The 20,482-nt window shown below is 43.4% G+C and overlaps 1 protein-coding gene across 3 annotated transcripts in view; it reads left to right on the top strand.

Annotated features, from left to right (window-relative positions):
• LOC124605616 (ATP-dependent translocase ABCB1-like) overlaps positions 1–20,482 on the top strand; it is a 242,334-nt gene that overhangs the window by 82,357 nt on the left and 139,495 nt on the right. For all 3 annotated transcript variants that reach the window (XM_047137424.1, XM_047137423.1, XM_047137425.1), the window contains 3 exons: positions 686–811; positions 3,533–3,599; positions 8,054–8,356. In XM_047137424.1, the coding sequence (XP_046993380.1) occupies positions 792–811; positions 3,533–3,599; positions 8,054–8,356 (390 nt within the window). In that variant the 5' untranslated portion in view covers positions 686–791. The remainder of the gene's footprint in view (positions 1–685; positions 812–3,532; positions 3,600–8,053; positions 8,357–20,482) is intronic.

Below are 20,482 nucleotides of genomic sequence, written 5' to 3'. Positions count from 1 at the left end.
ATATTTTAGTGTGAAACATTAATTAATGGTTTCCATGAAATAACTGTTCTAAATGTTGGTCGCACAAAGGTGATTCGAACACAGTTCAAACTCATTGCGCTTTTTATTTACGCTACAGACAAAGGATTCCTGATCTCAAAATATTCAGCAAGCTACTCTCATAAAATTCTGTAAGTTTCTCGGTATAGATCTGTCTCACCTCGTATAACATGAAAAACAGTTTATCTATCATACAACTCTGAAGGCCACTCGAAAATACTAAAATGAAGCAAAAAATCGATACTGAGATTTATTAAACTGAATTAAAGATGTACGCGAAAAGCTAAACTTTTGACTGCTGCAGTGTTCAACGTCTTTTTCTGGAAACCTTAACTGTGAGTGTTTACATTGTTAACCTTCTTTGTGTTCTTGTAAAGTGTTCAAATATTATTTTTTAGCATTTTACTATACTCATATCCTACATAAAAAATAACCAAATCTAGTTTTGCCTCATATTTCTTAATTTTGTACTTGGTTGTTAGCGTGCGAAGCTATTTGAAATAAAATGAGCTTTAAAAAATGTAGCATGACCGACATTAACTAGTAAGAGTAATCACTGTTTCCGGACTTGAAGATACGGTAAGTTTAATGAAACGGTTTGCCATTAATTTGAATTTTTATAGCTCACTGACTATTTTTTCTGCAGGTTATGGTATAGTACACATCGGGAGAGCGTAACGGAGGAGAGCAAAGAAGAAGTACAAATAACGGCCTACAGGAGACTGTCTGGAGAAGGCAAACCTTGGGAGAAGATGTCTGGTCCACTTGACGTGTAAGCAAAGAGTAAAAAGCTTTGTACATATTCCGTGAGGTTTTTGGACTGTGGGCGGATGACGTCAACTTGCTGTGATACCGTTAATTAAGGATTTCCATGAAATAACTGTTCTAAATGTTGAGTTCATAAACGTAATTGGAGCACAACAATTCGAACTAATTGCTCTTTTCATTTAGCCTAGAGACACTACGAAGCCACTGTAGATTTCTGGTTCACGCCCTAAGTTCATATCGAAAACTGACGCGTAGGTTACCGCTGGACGACCGCCTACTTTTCGGATTTAACGCCCTCCATCGAATACTGCCCTATTTAAAGAGCGCAGGCGCATGTTTAAGGGTGAAATTGCCTGCACACCCTCTGTCAAATTGAGGGCTCGCAGAATCCAACTTCAGTGGTCAAAATAATATTAACTGTGGCTGGACGTCGGATTAGGCATAAATTTATGTATTTCTGGACATATCAAAGAAATCAAAGAAATCACCGGGTCCGACACCTTGTCACATTCCACGAAACATACTTCCCAGGTTCCTTAATAACTTAATCTTGTGCTGGCAATCATTTTCGTTGCAGAATAGTCTGTAATATAAAATTACCAAATAAGCAGCAACCAGTCGCAAGATCATGTTTTCTTTATTTAATTTTTGCATATCGATTTCAACTGATTAACAGCCATCATCGGTGCTTTCAACGTGTATGTTCCCTGAGTAATAAGACAGTGTTAGTGCTTTCAACGTGTATGTTCCCTGAGTAATAAGACAGTGTTATTATTCAGGGAACATACACGTTGAAAGCACCGATGATGGCTGTTAATCAGTTGAAATCGATATGCAAAAATTGAATAAAGAAAACATGATCTTGCGACTGGTTGCTACGTATTTGGTAATTTTATGGTTTACGGTCGCTGCAGAACTTGGGAGCCACATGGAGCCCCCCATTCATAAGTCTGTAATACGTTCTGTGGAGATGCAATGCTCGGGTATGGCTGAATGACCCGCGAAAGGCGAGTGTGGCGACCATGCTCAACGCATGTTTCATATACAGTATTATGTGTGTGGTCTCACCAATGTAGGCTTTAGCATATTGGCATAGTATTCTGTATTGCCTTTCGCAAACCGAGCCGAAAAGAGCGCAGGTCTTCCTAGGTGGCCGGAAGATTTTTAACATACTGTTCCTTTAGGAATCTGACGTGATAAGCAATGAGCATACGCCACCACTCCAAATTCTGCTATAAACTTAGCGACCCACACCAGAAATTTGCAGTGTAAAACTCACCTGACAACAGCCGCCTGGTTGTTCGTCAAAATATTGTGGAAAGACGTCGGTGTCACCCGGCTGCAACCCCGAATCCTAATGGGATGCTTATTACGCTGATAAAACTTCAAGAATCATAACATTGTACCCCTTCACCAGCTGCCTTTCTCGCTTGTAACATGTTTACTAGATACACTGTGTAACCAAAAGTATCCGGACACCTGGCTGAAAATGACCTACAAGTTCGTAGCACCTGTAATCCTGGAATTCAGTATAGTGTTGGCCCACCCTTAGCTTTGATCACAGCTTCCACCCTCGCAGGCACACCTTCAATCAGGTGCTGGGAGGTTTCTTGGGGAATGGCAGCCCATCCTTCTGAAGTGCTGACCTCAGGAGAGGTATCGATGTCGGTCGGTGAGGCCTGACACGAATTCGGTGTTACAAATAATCCCAAAGATGTTTGATAGGATTCAGGTGAGGACTCTGTGCAGGCCAGTCCATTACAGGGATGTTATTGTAGTGTAACCACTCCGCCACGAGAAGTGCATTATGAACAGGTGCTCGATCGCGTTGAAAGATGCAATCGCAATCCCCGAATTGCTCTTCAACAGTGGGAAGCAAGGAGGTGGTTGAAACATCAGAGTAGTCCTGTGTTGTGATAGTATCACGCAAAATAACAAGGGGTGCAAGCCCCCTCCATGAAAAACACGAGCGCACCATAGCACCACGGCCTCAGAATTATAGTGTTGGCACTACACGCGCTAGCAGATGATTTTCTCCGGGCGTTCGCCATACCCACATCCTCCCATCGGATCGCCACAATGTGTACCGTGATTTGTCACTCCACACAACGTTTACGTTTTTTCACTGTTCAATCGTCCAATGTTTATGCTCCTTACACCAAGCGGGGCGTCGTTTGGCATTTACCGGCGTGATGTGTGGCTTATGAGCAGCCGTTCGACCATGAAATCCAAGTTTTCTCACCTCCCACCTAACTGTCAAAGTGATGCAGTTTGGAATTCCTGTGCGATGGTCTGGATAGATGTCTGCCTATTACACATTACGACCCTCTTTAACTGTCGGTGGTCTCCGTCAGTGAACAGACGAGGTCGGCCTGTACGCTTTTGTGCTGTATGTGTCCCTTCACCGTTCCACTTCACTATCACATCGGAAACAGTGGACCTAGGGATGTTTAGGAGTAAGGACACAAGTGACAACCAATTACCTGACCACTTTTTTTTAAAAAATTCGTTGAGTTCCGCGAAGCGCCCCATTCTGCTCTCTCAAGATGTCTAATGACTACCTAAATCGCTGATATGGAGTACCTGGCAGTAGGTTGCAGCACAATGCACCTAATATGAAAAACGTACCTTTTGGGGGGTGTCCGGAAGCTTTTGATCACTTAGTGTAGCTTCGTTAACGCTATACTGACTCAGTGCATCCTCAAGGGTTATTTCTTTGTCGCAGGAAATTCACGGAACCGTCAAAGCCGCCAGCTGAGGAATCGCCACCTCCTGTGCCTTTCTTCAAACTGGTAAGCAAAACGTCTCACTCCAGGTACAGTTTCATTATGATGTCCAGTGACAGACAAGCCTTTTATATCTAAAATTGTCTCAGTCTCAGTCAGTCTAAAATTGTCTCAGTCTCAGTCAGTCTATGGCTATCTCAATACTCTTGGTATATGGTAAAGCTGGTAATGCGCCTTCTTAGTACGCATTAGGCCTGCAACATGTCGACCAGGGCACTGCCCGAAGCCGACCGCGGTGGTCTAGCTGTTCAGGCGCTCAGTCCGGAACCGCGCGACTGCTACGGTCGCAGACGGTCGCAGGTTCGAAACCTGCCTCGGGCATGGATGTGTGTGATGTCCTTAGGTTAGTTAGGTTTAAGTAGTTCTAAGTTCTAGGGGACTGATGACCACAGATGTTAAGTCCCATAGTGCTCAGAGCCATTTGAACCATTTGAACCACTGCCCGAAACGCAGGACATGCCACTCCCAACCTCACCGATAAGAGGAAGGATCTACTTCCTCCAATATTTTTTTTTTTTTTTTTACTCCTTTAGCAATCCACAGAAGTGTGCGTTTGAAGAACCACTCTGGAGATATACATTGTGTAAAATTACTGGCATCCATGTGCATTTGTAGTGATTTCTTGTAAATGAGTCCGCGTATAGTGTCCTGCAAGAATGTCGTGTGAGAACTGCTAAAGAGTTTTGATATACTGAAAAGGAAACAAAGTGAAGCAATTTTGATTATTTTTTTAAAAAAATGGCTCTGAGCACTATGGGACTTAACATCTCAGGTCATCGGTCCCCTAGAACTTAGAACTACTTAAACCTAACTAACCTAAGGACATCACACACATCCATGCCCGAGGCAGGATTCGAACCTGCGACCGTAGCGGTCGCGCGGTTCCAGACTGAAGCGCCTAGAACCGCTCGGCCACCAACGGCCGGCGATTATTTTCACACATTGGCTCCAACATTCACGCACTTTTGCATCATTCCACATGACTCTTTCTGACAACTATCCATTGCACGAAAAACAAATTGTATGTGATTTGAGGTCAATAGGAAAAGTGACTGTGGGCCTAGCTCCTTCCTTCGATAGCAAAATCACAACAAAATCTTCCTTTTCTTGTGTTTACTTGTCAATAACAATATTAATCTAAACTTCACTTTTTATATCGATGTATTATCCTTAGTAATACAATCTATAGTTACTGTATACAACGTTTGTGAGGTAAATATGATCATAAAACGACATTTTCTTTTAAAACTTCTTATTCTTTGATAAAATCTATTTTCTGCTCTGCATGTTAACTATAGCGATACTCAGATAAAACTTGAATTGCATGCTTCTTTTTTTCTTTTCTTTTTAAAAAAATTCCTCTTGTAGTTCTCTATGAGCTTGATTTCTCTCTTAGTCTTACAGCGTTCACCTGACTCTTAATATCTAGGTACAATGAGAAAATCTTCATTTTCATACCACTGCAAAAGATTTGTCTTACTTTATTCGTTACTCAGTTCAAATTTAGTAAAAATAATACTTTTATTCTGTTAGACGCAAACTATTCAGTTCCACTACTGGTTGTTTCTGGTACCTCACCAGTTCATACCAGTTCAGTGTTTTTGTCTGATGGTTCAGCCTTACTATTCACTATTAATGATTTTCATTTTTCATTCGGAATGCAAACTATGATCAAGGATAGTCGATGTGACAGATCAGGAGACTCTTGCCATGAACGATTTCTCAGTTTTTGTAAAGGCACTTGAGAGATATCTTGAACAACATCTGTTATTTCTATTTTCAAATAATACTGAAATCTACATACGGTGGTTTGGTTTCAGGAAACCGTAAAGCAATAAATAGCTCATCTTATCACGAAAAACCATTAGGAGAATGTTTCATCAGTCTACTGTCTGCAAGGTAAATAAAGAGGTCTTTTCCCAAAAAGTTTTCAATCAAAACACAAACACCTCCGAAAGTGCCTCTGTTTAACGCTGCTCATCCTGTTTTGTCGGATACCAATGCTTTAAAAAAGGACGGAAAAACCTACTAGGTGAGAGAATCATACACAACTTTTGTGTGCTCTTTCTCATAACAAGTCAAAAATCTTAAATACCGCTTACTTACCAGCACTGGATGAAAAGTGGATTTTTCTTTTGTTTTATTTTCAAATACATTTATGGATGAAATTTATTTGATGGGTAGGTAAACACATACATAAAAAAAGTTTTGCACCACCCCGGTTCCCAAAACTCCTGAAGATAGATGTTGACTGTGGATATTGTATCACAGACACAGTCCCTTTGAATGTCCAGAGATGTCACTGAACCCGCCCAAAGAGCATGAGCAGCCCCTATTAGACAGAGGAGGTCCGACAGGCGATCAGTTCCAGTCATTCCACCAGGAAGGAGGTACACGGTTCGTGATGTCTGTAATTCAAGCGTACCTAGACGGTAAATAGCGCGGTTCGCGCCCGCGTTGTTACTTCGTGCCAGGAAGGGCTCTCAACAAAAGTGTCCAGGCGTCTCGGAGTGAATCAAAGTGATGTTTTTCGGACATGAAGGTGATATAGAGAGACAGGAACTGTCGATGACATGCCTCGCTCAGGCCGCCCAGGGGATACTACTGCAGTAGACGACCGCTACCTACACTCTTTAGACCTACCACCGTGGAATCGTAGCTCCGTTCATCGCCACGCTCTACCATCATGGTGGTGGGTCTGAAGATGGTCTAAAGCAGCCTTTATTGTTAATACAAAACTTCTGATTTCGCAGTGCAATTCAAGTTTCTCCCAAATAAATTATCACTACCCTCGCAGATACCAGAGCGCTGAAGCCTTCCTTTTATGCTCCAATTAGCTTTGGGCGTCATTATTGATTTTAAAACATTCAACGAGAGCAAAACAATTCAATACTTCACGGAACAGAATTTCTATTGCCTGACAGATTCGTTTAACCATTAAATGAAATTTTCTTTCTGAGGTTTTCTGGTAAGTTATTTCTTTTTCTTAGAGTTTTCATTTTCACAGGAAAAGTATAGGCCTAAGCCAATGTTGAGCGGCGGTATGCTTGATAGTAGCTGTATGCTTCAAATTATTTAATTCGAGTAATATCCGAGAAAATTAATTATTTCATGAATATGAACTAGAGTTGCCAATTCTTTAAAGAGGAGAAAAGGGATAACAGTGTATAATGGTAATGAAAATAAGTGCTAAATAAAAAAACTAAGGGGCAAGTTAACAAATCGTACAGAATAACAGTAAATAATCGTATTGTATTATTATTATTCTCTATAAAAAGGGTATGACTACATTAACAAGACACGTTACGTAGATCCCTTCCAGTACAAAAAAGGAAAGAAAAAAAGGTCATGGGAACAGAGATTCAACACTTGACATATTACATTTACAGTGATTTTAAAACAATATACATTATGACTATTATTCTCTACATGTGCAATACACGATTACGTTTCCTCCTAACTGGAGTGGTACAAACATAACTTCTTTATTTTTTTCCTTGGTGAATTTTCTTCTGTACTATAATAACCAGTTTCACTCACCGTTAACTCTTTGCAAAACATTTCATTGAATAACTGATAGACGTTGTCCTCCCAGAACATAACTACAACAATTGATAGTGAAAGAGGAATACAACGTCACGCATTGAGATGTGTCGGGTCATGAAACATCGAACGGAAGTCCCATTGGAGAGCCTAAATTCATCGATAGGAGGGGGGAGGAAAGTGAAGGAGAGGAGCACAAAACAGTCACCATCTAATTTAAAAGGATGAAGGGGTGGAATTCTGAAGATGGGGGATATTCTTGAAAATAAGGGTACCCGGGATTTTCGTCCAAATTAAGTTAAAATACGGCATTTCCCAGGAGATACGGGATAGGTAGCAATCCTAAAACGAACAGATAGCGAAAACATTGTACCTGAAGCGTCTGCCACCTTACCCCAAAAGTGAAAGATGACTGTGGTAGTTCGTGTTGGGTCGTGCAAAGAAATGGTTTGGCTCGCTCTGCCCGGTCTCCACCTGTCTTTCGTTCACTGATCCATCACGTCACCCGACTAATGTGCCCTTTGAAATGAGAACATACACAGGTAAGAAGACTGAACTGAACAACGTGAGTGCACTAGGTGTTGAATGGACTTATTACACAGAAGTAGGATTTTGCTAAAATAGTGGCTCATTTTTTTCCCGGAGTTCTCAATTTTTGAAAGCCTAGGGTCAGCCCTTCCCCTAACCCTCAAATCCTCCTGAGCCCAAATTTCACATGGAAAGTAAACACAACTGGGTGGGAACTGAAGGGGGGGGGGGGGGAGCGAGGGCGGTGCTGTGGAGTGGGGGGGGGGGCAGGTGGAAGAGCGAGTGCTCAAGAAATGTTAGCGAAAATCTGAGGAATACGAGAGTGTACTGTCGCTAGTACTGTAGGTGCAGCTACCAGTTGGCACATTTGGTTGGAATGGCGCTTGCAGTTCCGCTTCTCGACGGTGTGGGAGCGCCTGCTGCTGTTGCTGGGCCTGGTGGCGGCGCTAGGCACGGGCGTGAGCCAGCCCCTCTCGATGCTGCTGTTCGGCGACCTGACGGGCGTCATGGTGGACTACGGCTCGGCGGTGATCAACGCGTCGCTGGCCGGCCAGCCCGTTCCGGAGGCGGCCAGGACGGCCTTCATGGACGGCGTGCGCAGCTTCTCAGTCTACAACGCCATCCTGGGCGCCGCCGCTTTCGTCCTCACTTACGTCTGCATCTTCACATTCAATTACGTCGCGCACAGGCAGGTAAGTACCGCATGTGAGTCACCTTTTTCAGCGACACGCATAGGAACTAGTAGGGTCATTTCAAAAGTTCTACATACTCTGAACAGACCCGCAGAAAACAATTTATTTTACAAACTACCTTTACATGCCTTCAATATAATCTCCACTCTCAATTATGACAGCTTTCCATCGTTTTCGCAACTTCTGTATTCCGTATAGGGCAGCTTGATTGTTGAGCTGTCTGACTATTCGGGTCACCTCACTGGAAACTTCACCAGTGCTAACAAAACCTTTTGTCAGACTTGTTCCCCCAATCTGGGAAACAAATCAAAGTCTGGTTGGTGGGGAAGTATTTTTGTTGTGTACATAGTTCCGCGTAGTCAGCGCGTACACAACTTTCCCAATAGAGCGCGGCCCGCTAAGCACAACAGCGCAGGCGCAGCGCTCGTCCGTCTGCGCTCTACGAGATGGCGCTGCCATAAAGACGGACCAAATTCTGCTTCCGCCGATCCGCGTATTAATATGTAACGCAGCCAATGAGATTGCTGCTAACGTAAAACCTTTTCTTCTCGCGGATCACACTCGCGCAGTGATACCTGAATGCGCGAGGTATTCATTCCCGCTCAGGCTGCGGAGTTGAGCTCATCGCTGCATGTAAGCGCTAGCTCTCCAGCATGTACGGACGTGGCGGAAAGGGAGGCAAAGCTGCTGCCCTTCTGCAATTGCTGGGCCTCGTGCTCGGCGCATCAGAAGACGGGGAACGCAAGAAGACGGCGGAGCGGAAGGAGCAGTGTTATCGCTGCCAAAAACTTGGCTATGTTGCCAAGTACTGCCGTAATGCAGTGGCGTGTTTTCGTTGTGCCCAAGCACACGATTCGCGCCACTGCGCCAAGAAAGACGCCACACGCTGCTGCGCCAATTGTGGCGGCCCTCATGCGGCGAATTACCGCGGCTGCAGCTACATCAAGAACTGGAGTCGCGATGACAAAGTTAGACGGAGACACAAGATCACCAAGAAGGCGGATACAGCCGAGGCCGTTGCGTCCTCGCCACCCCCCGCCTCTGGCTGATCTGTGGTGGCTGATGACGTGGCTGTACCACCGGACGCAGTCAGCGAGGCGTGCGCCAGGGTCCGCGCCGCCGCCGATGAAGAAACTGCTGCCCTCAAAGCCGCAATGGCGGAAGAGAGGGTAACATTCCAAGCCGAACTAGCCGAGGCTCGGCTGCTGGTGCACAGTCTCCGTGATGCATTGGCCAGCCAGCCCCTCCCAGCACAGAAGAAGGATGCCGACACGCAGACTGCCGCCCCCGTGGAACCTGTAAAAATACAGGAAGCCACGAGGGTGGAAACACAAGACGCAGCCGCACAGACAATTGTCGTGGCGGAGAACATGGCAACCCAAGCCATCATGGAGGAGGCTCCTTGCCCCCTCTCTAAGACGCAGTTGCAGAAGGTAGTGTCCATTCACTTGGATACTCTCAGGTCCTACAACGCCCGCCCTCCTCTCACGCCTGTCCAGTGGGAAGCTCTCTTCGTTTCAATAGAACAACAAGAACAACAAGAAGACTACGCAAGCCAGGAACAAGGGGCGAGGACCGCTGAAGACGCCGATGCTGCCAACTGGGAGGATGTGACACATCCTAAAGTGTCACAAGCAGACACTCACCACAACAAGAAGAAGAAGAAGGACAAGAAGAGATACCCAGACGCCAGAAGGACCTAGAAGACTCTCCTCCTCTCTGTGTCCGGCACCCATCACCATCATCATCATCATCATTAAATATCCGCTCTGTCAGTCGCTGACTGACAGTCCCAGGCGTCGACAGGGCCAGTTAAGTAATGGCCCCTAGCCGATGCATACTTGTCAATTCACGTGACCTACCGCCTGTCTCCGACAGGCAACTCACATGAACCCAAATACGCACAACCGTCCCAGTTATTCCCAAAAGTCCCAGCATACCTCAAGCCATCTCAGTGAAGTAAATGTCTAACGACAACTAACTCCCCCTTAACATCCTCAAGAAGAGGAATTCAAGTGCGAAGAGAGAGAGACCTCCGATTAGTCAGTCTGCACCAGTATGTACCAGTCTGCATCAGTCTGCACTAGTCTGCACCAGTCTATAGTTAAGTTTCAGTCTGCACCTAAGAAGATTATCATATTCCTGTACATAGCCATGAAGAGAAATGTATAGACACCTTGTCAAGTATCAGAGATGTGTGAGAATAAGATTAACGTACCAAGACCAAAGGAACTTCAGATTGTCAATTGTAAATAGCATCCAGAACCAAGTTAAGTAAGGTTTATGTTTTTATTATTTTAATAAATGTGTGTGAAAGTTAATCAAGTTCTGTTTAAAGTTGGTCACCGTCAATCTGCTTCTCTAAGCATGCAATTGGCATTTCTATCGTCTGACCTAACGGCAGAAGATAAACACGCCGCAATAAGACCACAACACATATTGCTGACACTCGCCTACTTCGTTAGAGCGACAAGTCAAATAATCTGATGGTGTGTGTACTGAAGGTCTTACAATACGCACACCACAATTTTCCATTCATATTTGTGAAGCGTTTGTCTCACTAGCAGTAGGCGATCTTGCATTTTCGTGCACAATGAGGACACCAGCTGCAAGAGTGTCAGGCAGTGCTGTTTTTCTGGGGGAACGCTGGGGGGATGCGTACCCCTAAACTTTTTTGTCGATAAAGTAATTTTTTTACGATGTTGAGAACTTGGATGAGTGCCAAAGATGTATTTCACGGACGTAAATTATTTCGTGTTGGTAATTGCAATACGAACGATACCAGTATAGTTTTTGGTGGGAAAAGCGATGTCATTGACTGGAAGGTTGATTGGACTCACCTGTTTCATCTGAGGTGTATTATAGGTCAATGGAAGTGTACGATACCATTTTCTTTTATTGTTCAGGAGTTGATGGTAATCGCATGCTTCATCTGAGGTGATGTAAACTGAAGTGTTCAATATGCACATTCTCTTGTATGTTTCGGTGTTTCTCGCTATCACCTGATTCATTCGAACCGGAGTCAACTGAAGAGTCCGATACCATTTTTATTTTTTTTTATTTTTTTTGTAGTTCGATATTTTGATGTCGTCAAGGCTAAAAGCAGACGAGTGCTATCCCATGCTTCAGTAATAAGTAATTTTCACTGCATAATATCCAATGTCGGAGTACCCTCAAACTTTTTTCAGAAAAAAAACACTGGTGTCAGGTCTTCTTTGATGAATTTTCGAGCGCAAAACATTTTGCAGAAACAGCTTGTAGTATGCGCCTATTGCAGACGTCCCCTGGGGCACTCTATTTGTAGCTATGACTACCTTAATATCATGCACAAAGATCACCATCAGTTTCACCTTTCATTGTTGGCGACGGAATTTCTGCGGGTCTGAAGCATCGGAACTTTTCCGTTGAGACGACTGGGACTTCAGTTCTTGCTGAAGTTTTCGTATCTAGATTTCATCAAGTGCAACACTCCTTTTCAGGAATTATTCTTCTATTAGATACCGTTGAAACAATTCTACCGCGATTCTTTTGGGATCTGCTTTCCGCTCTTTATTCAGATATGCTTTCCGCTCTTCATTCAGGTCATTCGGATCCCATCTGTCAGCTGCTTTTCTCCTCTTTAATTGCACAGTTATGATTCTATAAACTAAAGAGACAGACATTCTGGCCTCATATGCAATTTCCGAACATGTCTTTTGTCGATCCTCTCTGAAAACGTCATAACAATAACCTGAGGAAACCAGTCTGCTGCAGTTGATGGCATTCCACTTCTTGGGTTGTCCTCAGTGATTTTCAGACCCTCACGGAAACGAGCAGACCACCGTCATACTATGCTACCACCCACTACACCTCTCTCAAAGCGTTGCAAATTTCTGTTGAGTTATTTCCTCGTAGATATTCGATTTTGATATAGAAACGCTGGCTACTATGTATAATCTGACTGATTCGGTTTCAGGTTCCATTTTAAAACACAGCCATGCGAACCTGCAAAATACATACACAACCGTTATGCCTGAAGTGTCACCCATAAATGACATGAATTCCGACTTAATCTCGCCACTGTAGCGGTCGAGTATGTGCACTGTGTAGGAATTTTGAAATGACCCTCGTATGAATGAAACGACAAAAATATATACGGAACAGGTTATGCAGGTCTCACCCAACGTTCAAATTATAGATAGTTATTATAGATAGTTCATCCATTCCGGCAATCGAGAATTTGGGCGAGTTTTGCCTGTTATGGGTACTGACAAGACATCAGAATATGTGACATATTGGCCGTATCTTCTGATCACATGGTCGCAGAATATTAAATTTTTTACACCGCAAAGAGATCGTAAACTTCGCTTTGTAACATAAATTCCAACTTGATACCCATTAGTGATAAAAGGGGTATTAACAGATGTTCAGATACACATTTTTTTCGTGTAGCATAATTACGATTTAACAATGTTCCTATTTTTTTTTCATTTACTTGTACTGAGGAAGCTTGCATCTTGCCAAATTTCATGATTCTTGGTCGACGGGAAGTACCCTATACGTTTTGATGAGTGAGTTTGCAAGTATCAAAATGTGTGACATGTATGACATACAGGGTGAGTCACCTAACATTACCGCTGGATATATTTCGTAAACCACATCAAATACTGACGAATCGATTCCACAGACCAAACGTGAGGAGAGGGGCTAGTGTAATTGGTTAATACAAACCATAAAAAAATGCACGGAAGTATTGTTTTTTAACACAAACCTACGTTTTTTTAAATGGAACCCCGTTAGTTTTGTTAGCACATCTGAACATATAAACAAATACTTAATCAGTGCCGTTTGTTGCAATGTAAAATGTTAATTACATCCGGAGATATTGTAACCTAAAGTTAACGCTTGAGTACCACTCCTCCGCTGTTCGATCGTGTGTATCGGAGAGCACCGAATTACGTAGGGATCCAAAGCGAACGGTGATGGACCTTAGGTACATAAGAGACTGGAACAGCACATTACGTCCACATGCTAACACCTTTTTATTGGTCTTTTTCACTGACGCACATGTACATTACCATGAGGGGTGAGGTACACGTACACATATGGTTTCCGTTTTCAATTACGGAGTGGAATAGAGTGTGTCTTGACATGTCCGGCCAATAGATGTTCAATGTGGTGGCCATCATTTGCTGCACACAAGTGCAATCTCTGGCGTAATGAATGTCGTACACGCTGCAGTACATCTGGTGTAATGTCGCCGCAGGCTGCCACAATACGTTGTTTCATATCCTCTGGGGTTGTAGGCACATCACGGTACACATTCTCCTTTAACGTACCCCACAGAAAGAAGACCAGAGGTATAAGATCAGGAGAACGGGCTGGCCAATTTATGCGTCCTCCACGTCCTACGAAACGCCCGTCGAACATCCTGTCAACGGTCAGTCTAGTGTTAATTGGGGAATGTGCAGGTGCACCATCATGCTGATACCACATACGTCGACGCGTTTCCAGTGGGACATTTTCGAGCAACGTTGGCAGATCATTCTGTAGAAACGCGATGTATGTTGCAGCTGCTCGCCGACCGTTGCCCGTGTTTGTTACAACACGGAACTGAACGTCGGAGGTTTCAAGCGTCAACTTTAGGTTACAATATCTCCAGATGTAATTAACATTTTACAATGCAACAAACGGCACTGATTACGTATTTGTTTATATGTTCAGATGTGCTAACAAAACTAACGTGGTTCCCTTTAAAAAAACGTAGGTTTGTGTTAAAAAACATACTTCCGTGCATTTTTGTATGGTTTGTATTAAACAATTACACTAGCCCCTCTCCTCACGTTTGGTCTGTGGAATCGGTTCGTCAGTATTTGATGTGGTTTACGAAATATATCCAGCGGTAACGTTAGGTGACTCACCCTGTATATGGCCGTACCTTTTGCTTGCACTGACTTATGAACTTAATTTTTTTTTACATCGACAAGAGACTATGTACCTTAGTATGTGACATAAATTTCAACTTGATACAGCTAGCAGTTCCTGAGGTAAAGGGTTCTTAACAGTCCGACAGAAAGACCTATAAGCGTTCCGTTTCCACCGATTGATATCAAAATGAAGCAACGTAAAATGCATGAGAATATGGGCTGGAAGAGGATGAGGCAGAAAAACTGTAGGAGAATATGGGCTGGGGGAGAGGAATGAAAGCGCACCTTATTTTACAAGTCCGTCTTGAAAACGCATATTTTCTTTTTACTATTACTGGTTTCGGTTACTGCCATCTTCAGATCAGTTACAAACAAAAACAGTGTGCGACCATTTAAGTTAGTTTGATGACACTAAATCTGTAAAATGCCTTGTGCTACATAATATAGATAAAAAGTGTTAACATGATAACAGTCATGTATACCAGCCATAAATACTACAAAATATTATGATGTAGTTCAACGTCAAACAAAACATGTAGGTACATAGCAAGTGCTGATGACGATCAGAATGCGTCTGGTATTTATACAAAGAAACTGAGGCCAGCGCCGGCCGGAGTGGCCGTGCAGTTCTAGGCGCTACAATCTGGAGCCGAGCGACCGTTACGGTCGCAAATTCGAATCCTGCCTCGGGCATGGATGTGTGTGATGTCCTTAGGTTAGTTAGGTTTAATTAGTTCTAAGTTCTAGGCAACTGATGACCTCAGAAGTTAAGTCGCATAGTGCTCAGAGCCATTTGAACCATTTTTTGAACTGAGGCCAGCAGAGGGCACTATAACTAGGCTACATGATTAACCAGTATCGCTAATGTAATGGTTAAAATGTGGTATGCGTAGTCATTAATTAAAATTACTTCACATAGCAAAACGAGCATCAGACAATAAAATATGCACTCACATACTATACGTGGAATTAGATCCATACTTAAAAGTGCAAATACAAATAATGTGAAGCTCCTAGCCTGGCAATGTAAAACATACAATTGTGTAAAAGCCAGTATAAAAAGTATAATATTAAAATCACATCTATAAAATGAAATCTTCCAGCATAACAATCAATTACCACATAAGTAATTGTGCGGTAATTAACGAAACAGTGACTATTAATTAAAAATTAAGAAGTCGGTAGTCGATAATCCGGAAGGGGATCGCAATGGCGGCACATCGTGACTTCGCTGTGTGACGATCTTGTTTTCCTGCGGCGGAAGTTGCGGAGGAAGGCCGAGTCTCCTCGTCGCCGGCGTTCGGCGCCCACGACCGCACGCCAATCCGCTGGGGCGCTCGATGCTGCTCAAACCAGTAGGCTTCTGAATACATGAAAATATGCATTTAGGTTAAACTAATTCTCTTCATTCAGCAGTAATTCCGGTTTATTGTTGTGCTGGAAGATTTCATTTTATAGATGTGATTTTAATCTTATACTTTTTATGCATGCGTTTACACAATTGTACGTTTTACTTAGCCAGGTTAGGAGTAGTAAAGAGGGAATGGCTAGACGACAGTTTATACTGATGTACACGCTACATAACATGTGACTATGTAGATGCTGCCTATAGAAAAATTGAAGAAACCTTTTCAGAAGAAGCTGTATGGAAATCAAGAACTCAGATTCAAGTCGGTACTAAAAAGGGAAAGGAAAGCTGAAAGGTAGAACGAATGAATATACAGGTGAGCTCTGCAAAGTAAGTCATGGAGAAATGGAAGAGGAAGTAGATGAAGAGGAGAATTTTACAGTGCTTTGAAATACCTAAATCGAAACAAGACCCCTCAAGCAGACGACTTATTCTCAGGGTTACTGGGATACTTGGGAGACGCAGCCATGATAAAACTACTCCCCCTGGTGTACAAGATGTATGATATAGGCAAAATACCTTCGGACGTCAACAAGAAAGTAATAATTGCAATTCAAAAGAAGGCAGGTGCTGACAGGTTTTAATACTGTCAAACCATCAGTTTAATAAGTCATGGTTGCGAATTACTAATAAGATTTTTTTACGAAATAATTGCAAAAGGTGGTAGGAGCCGACCTCGGGAATGTTCGCTTTCGATTCCGGAGAAACGTAGGAACACACGAGGCAATAATGACCCTACGACTTATAAGATAGGTTAAGAAAATGAAAATATAGTTTAGCGCATTCGTAGACCTAGAGTAAGCCTTTGGCAGTGTTGACTGGAATACTCTCTTTCAAATTCTGAAGGTAGGAGCGGTGAAATACAGGTACCGAAGGACTCCTTAAAATTTGTACTGAAACGAGACCTCAGTCATAGGAATCGAAGGGCATAGAAGGAAAGCAATAGCTGGAGTGAGATAGGTTGTGGCCCATCTGCAAAGTCAATTATTCTTTACATCGACCAAAGAGTAAAAGAAACCAAGCAGAAATTAGGAGAGTAAATAAAAATTTGAGGTCTGCCGATGACATAATTATGTCAGAGACAGCAAAGGACTTCGAGGAGCAATTGAATGGTACGGATAGTGTCTTGAAAAGACGTAAAATGAATGCCAAGGAAACTAAAGAAAGCATAAAGGAATGTAGTCAAATCAGGTGACGCTGACTGAATTAAACTAGGAAATGAGTAGTAGATAAGTTTTATTATCTGTACAGCAAAATAACTGATAATGGTCGAAATAGAGGGGATACATAATTCAGACTGGCTACAGCACGAAAAGCATTTCCGAAAAAGGGGAATTTGTTAACGTCTAGTAAAAATTTGAATTTAAGTGTTACGAAGTCTTTTCTGAACGTGTGAAACTTGAGTTATTACCAGCGTATAAAATGCTGAAACGAATTACAGAAATGCAGCTAGGTAACGTCTTCGACAATCCCCGGAATTTCAACAGATACACTCCTGGTAGTTTCTGAGTCATAAATACAACGAGCAAGCGCTGTGTAAGGAAATTTAATGCCTCGGTAGGCAGAGTCACGCCGATCAAGAACCATAATACGGCATGTGCAGAAATACGACACACACACACACACACACACACACACACACACACACTTACCGTGGCGGTAAGTAGTACTAAGTTCTAGGGGACTGAAGACCTCGGATGTTAAGTCCCATAGTGCTCAGAGCCATTTGAGCCTGATCTCTCCCCATGTTATTAGCACACTTTAGACCCCTTAAATGGTTCATATGGTTCTGAGCACTATGGGACTTAGCTTCTGAGGTCATCAGTCCCCTAGAACTTAGAACTACTTAAATCTAACTAACCTAAGGACATCACACACATCCATGCCCGAGGCAGGATTCGAACATGCGGCCGCAGCGGCCGCGCCGTTCCAAACTGAAGCGCCTAGGCCCCTTAAGAGTGGCCTTGAAGGGTCAACGATTTCTGTCGGACAAGTATGTGCAGTAGGCAGTTACGGCCTTTTCATGCAGCAGGACGTAGTGTTTTACCAAATGGGTATCTCCAACCAGGTGCGTCAGTGGGATGATTGCTTTAATGCTCATGGAAATTTTGCCTAAATGGCATGTCAGTTCTGTAGTGATTGATCGCCCCTTATAAACTGACACAGACAGTCCTATCCACGTGTCAGGAACGACTGACACAGGCGAAATGGGACAGGGCTCCACGTTGAAAGCACATATATGCACGAAGATCCATTTTCATACCTATCAACAAAGTCGGGACTGTTCGTATCATGAGTACTTCGCCGACTACATTCTGTCAGCTGCACAGTGGTTTCTATTTGCAGCCGAGAATCCAAAATCGTCTCTTTTAATCCCATAAACAGAAGTATCCGTTCGCATGGTCAGAGAACTTGGGTACAGCCTCACAACCTGGAGTCCGTGTGTGTTTTGCGCACAGTATTCTGATAATAAAGATGCAAGATTGCACACCAAACACGTTTGGAGACACTAAGCGTGGCTGGATGGTCGGCACAATATATCCTGAGCAGTCATTGTGTAACGCCGTCGAGTTGAATATCGACCATAGCATGCCGGCCGGGGTGGCGGAGCGGTTCTAGGCGCTACAGTCTGGAACCGCGCGGCCACTATGGTCGCAGGTTCGAATCCTTCCTCGGGCATGGATGTGTGAGATTTCCTTAGGTTAGTTAGGTTTAAGTAGTTCTAAGTTCTAGGGGACTGATGACCTCAGCAGTTAAGTCCCATAGTGCTCAGAGCCATTTTTGACCGTAGCATCGTTTCGTTGATGTGGGCAACACGCTCAAGGGCGAGAAACATTCAACAGCAGAACATGCTTCATTCAGGTGTAGTGTCGCTAGGTATTTCCAAATTGCCCGAACACGCCCAACAGCATAGCTCATAGCTTGGTTAGAAACTTCTCACCAGCATATGAATCACCTTACCAGTCAATCTCCGTACAGTGGCCCATAAACAGTGCCGTGGTTCCTATTAATGGATGATTAGCGATTTAGCTGGAGGATGATTCTGGGCGTCTGTTCACCTGTTCCACAATAGTGACCGATTAGAAGCTTGGTGACTTTGTGGAAAGAGATCGACATGATAGCGCTATTTTGCTCGCCTGAGGTGGCAGCATATTAGGAGCACGTAGGCCTTTTCCTGTATTTTAAAGGCGCACTGTGACAACTGAGGTCTGGAGAGACGACACTTCGCAGTGTAGACTTGAGTTTCGTCAGATGATCGACAACGCAATGCTAGACTGTTCCACAAAAGTTTGACCTTGGTACAACGTTCTGGATTCTCCGGCTTTCTCCTCGTGCGAAAATACGATTCAACATATATGGATCGATCTGGGCCGAAGAAATACAGCCGTAACACCACTGCTGCTGACCAGCCTGAGGCTCTTACCAACCGATGAGATGTGGTACATGACATACTGCGAGTACGCTTCAAAGCCCATCTTGGCGTCGTATGTGGTGTTGCATAGGTAAACGACACGCAGTTTTATTTTGTACTTGGTATATACGTTACTTGCCACATTGTTGCCGCGCGGGGAGGTGGCAGGTATTAGTATTCACGTTATCAGTGTGTCAACTTTGTCTTGTGGACTCGAGAATTTCACTTACGGATATGAGTGCAACATTCGTAGTATAAATTGCATCCATAGTATGAAGCGAGGTAAACAAATAGTCTTAAAGCCAGTGGATAAATTGATATGCAGAATCTCATCTTGAACAGTAGACAAAAGACCGCTGCATTGCGAGTGAAGGTCAAGGTAATGGCGTTATCGGACACGTGTGAACTCAGAGTACGGCCGGACAGTTTCAAGTTGCTCACATTTGAACATGTTTTAAAAGGGGAAAGACTATTTGATGGACTTGTGCGACTCTGGTTGGACTGTACCCAGAACAGAGCGCCGTAAATACGTTCGGCGCATTGTCTTGTCCATTAGGACATCGACTAAGCAACTTGCAACAGAAGGACTCTGTCATCCAATGTCTAACCATAGCTTGTAAAAACAGGCACATTACACAATGCTCTGCAAGAGGTCCAACTGTCACATCGCAACCCGTCCTACAGTCAGTAAGGCTTCCTAATGTCTGGATTGTCTTAGAAAACATATGGAATCAGATTTCATTTGGTCTGCAAAAACGATTTCTTTTCAATATTTGGTCTGTGGTAGCAGCTGGTCGTGAACCCGACCCCTCTGAGATGTTGAAAGCCTGAGAATTGGAGAATCGATTGCAGTTACGTTTGATTCTCGGACTAATCCTCAATCAAGGACACACCGGAATTTGTTCTGCGTTAACCATACTCCTCTATTACCATACGATAATATACTGGTTCTAGGGCTACAATGGACGTATTGGTTGTCAGAACCACTCTAGTATTTGATGACGAGTCATTAAATGCTAGCTGACACATCGTGTAGATTGAAATGCTGATGCTTAACATTTTCTCGTAATTTCCTGGACGGTATCTGTAGATACGACAACGTTTTGTGGAACAATGCAGTCAAAATTCAATGCTGTGTGCAGCCCAGACACCTTCCACAAAATTCACCCACTTCGGGACATTCACCAATCGTAAATTTATGTAAGCAGTTGGGGCGGAATATTGTTAACCAATTTCTTCTGATAACGTTCGTGAACTTACTGCATGGATGCGTGTGGGATTAGGAAACACAGCCTCTGTATGACGCAGTGCATCATTTTTTCAATGTTTTGTTGTAAAACCAGCATAAGCTGCTGGAAAATGTTTCTACGTTACTGTTTCGATGTTGCATCCGTCGCACA

The sequence above is a fragment of the Schistocerca americana genome, chromosome 3 (assembly GCF_021461395.2).
Source record: "Schistocerca americana isolate TAMUIC-IGC-003095 chromosome 3, iqSchAmer2.1, whole genome shotgun sequence".
In the NCBI taxonomy this organism is placed as follows: Eukaryota; Metazoa; Arthropoda; class Insecta; order Orthoptera; family Acrididae; genus Schistocerca; species Schistocerca americana.
The sequence above is the reverse complement of the archived record's forward strand: the minus strand, read 5'-3'. Positions and strand labels throughout refer to the sequence as shown.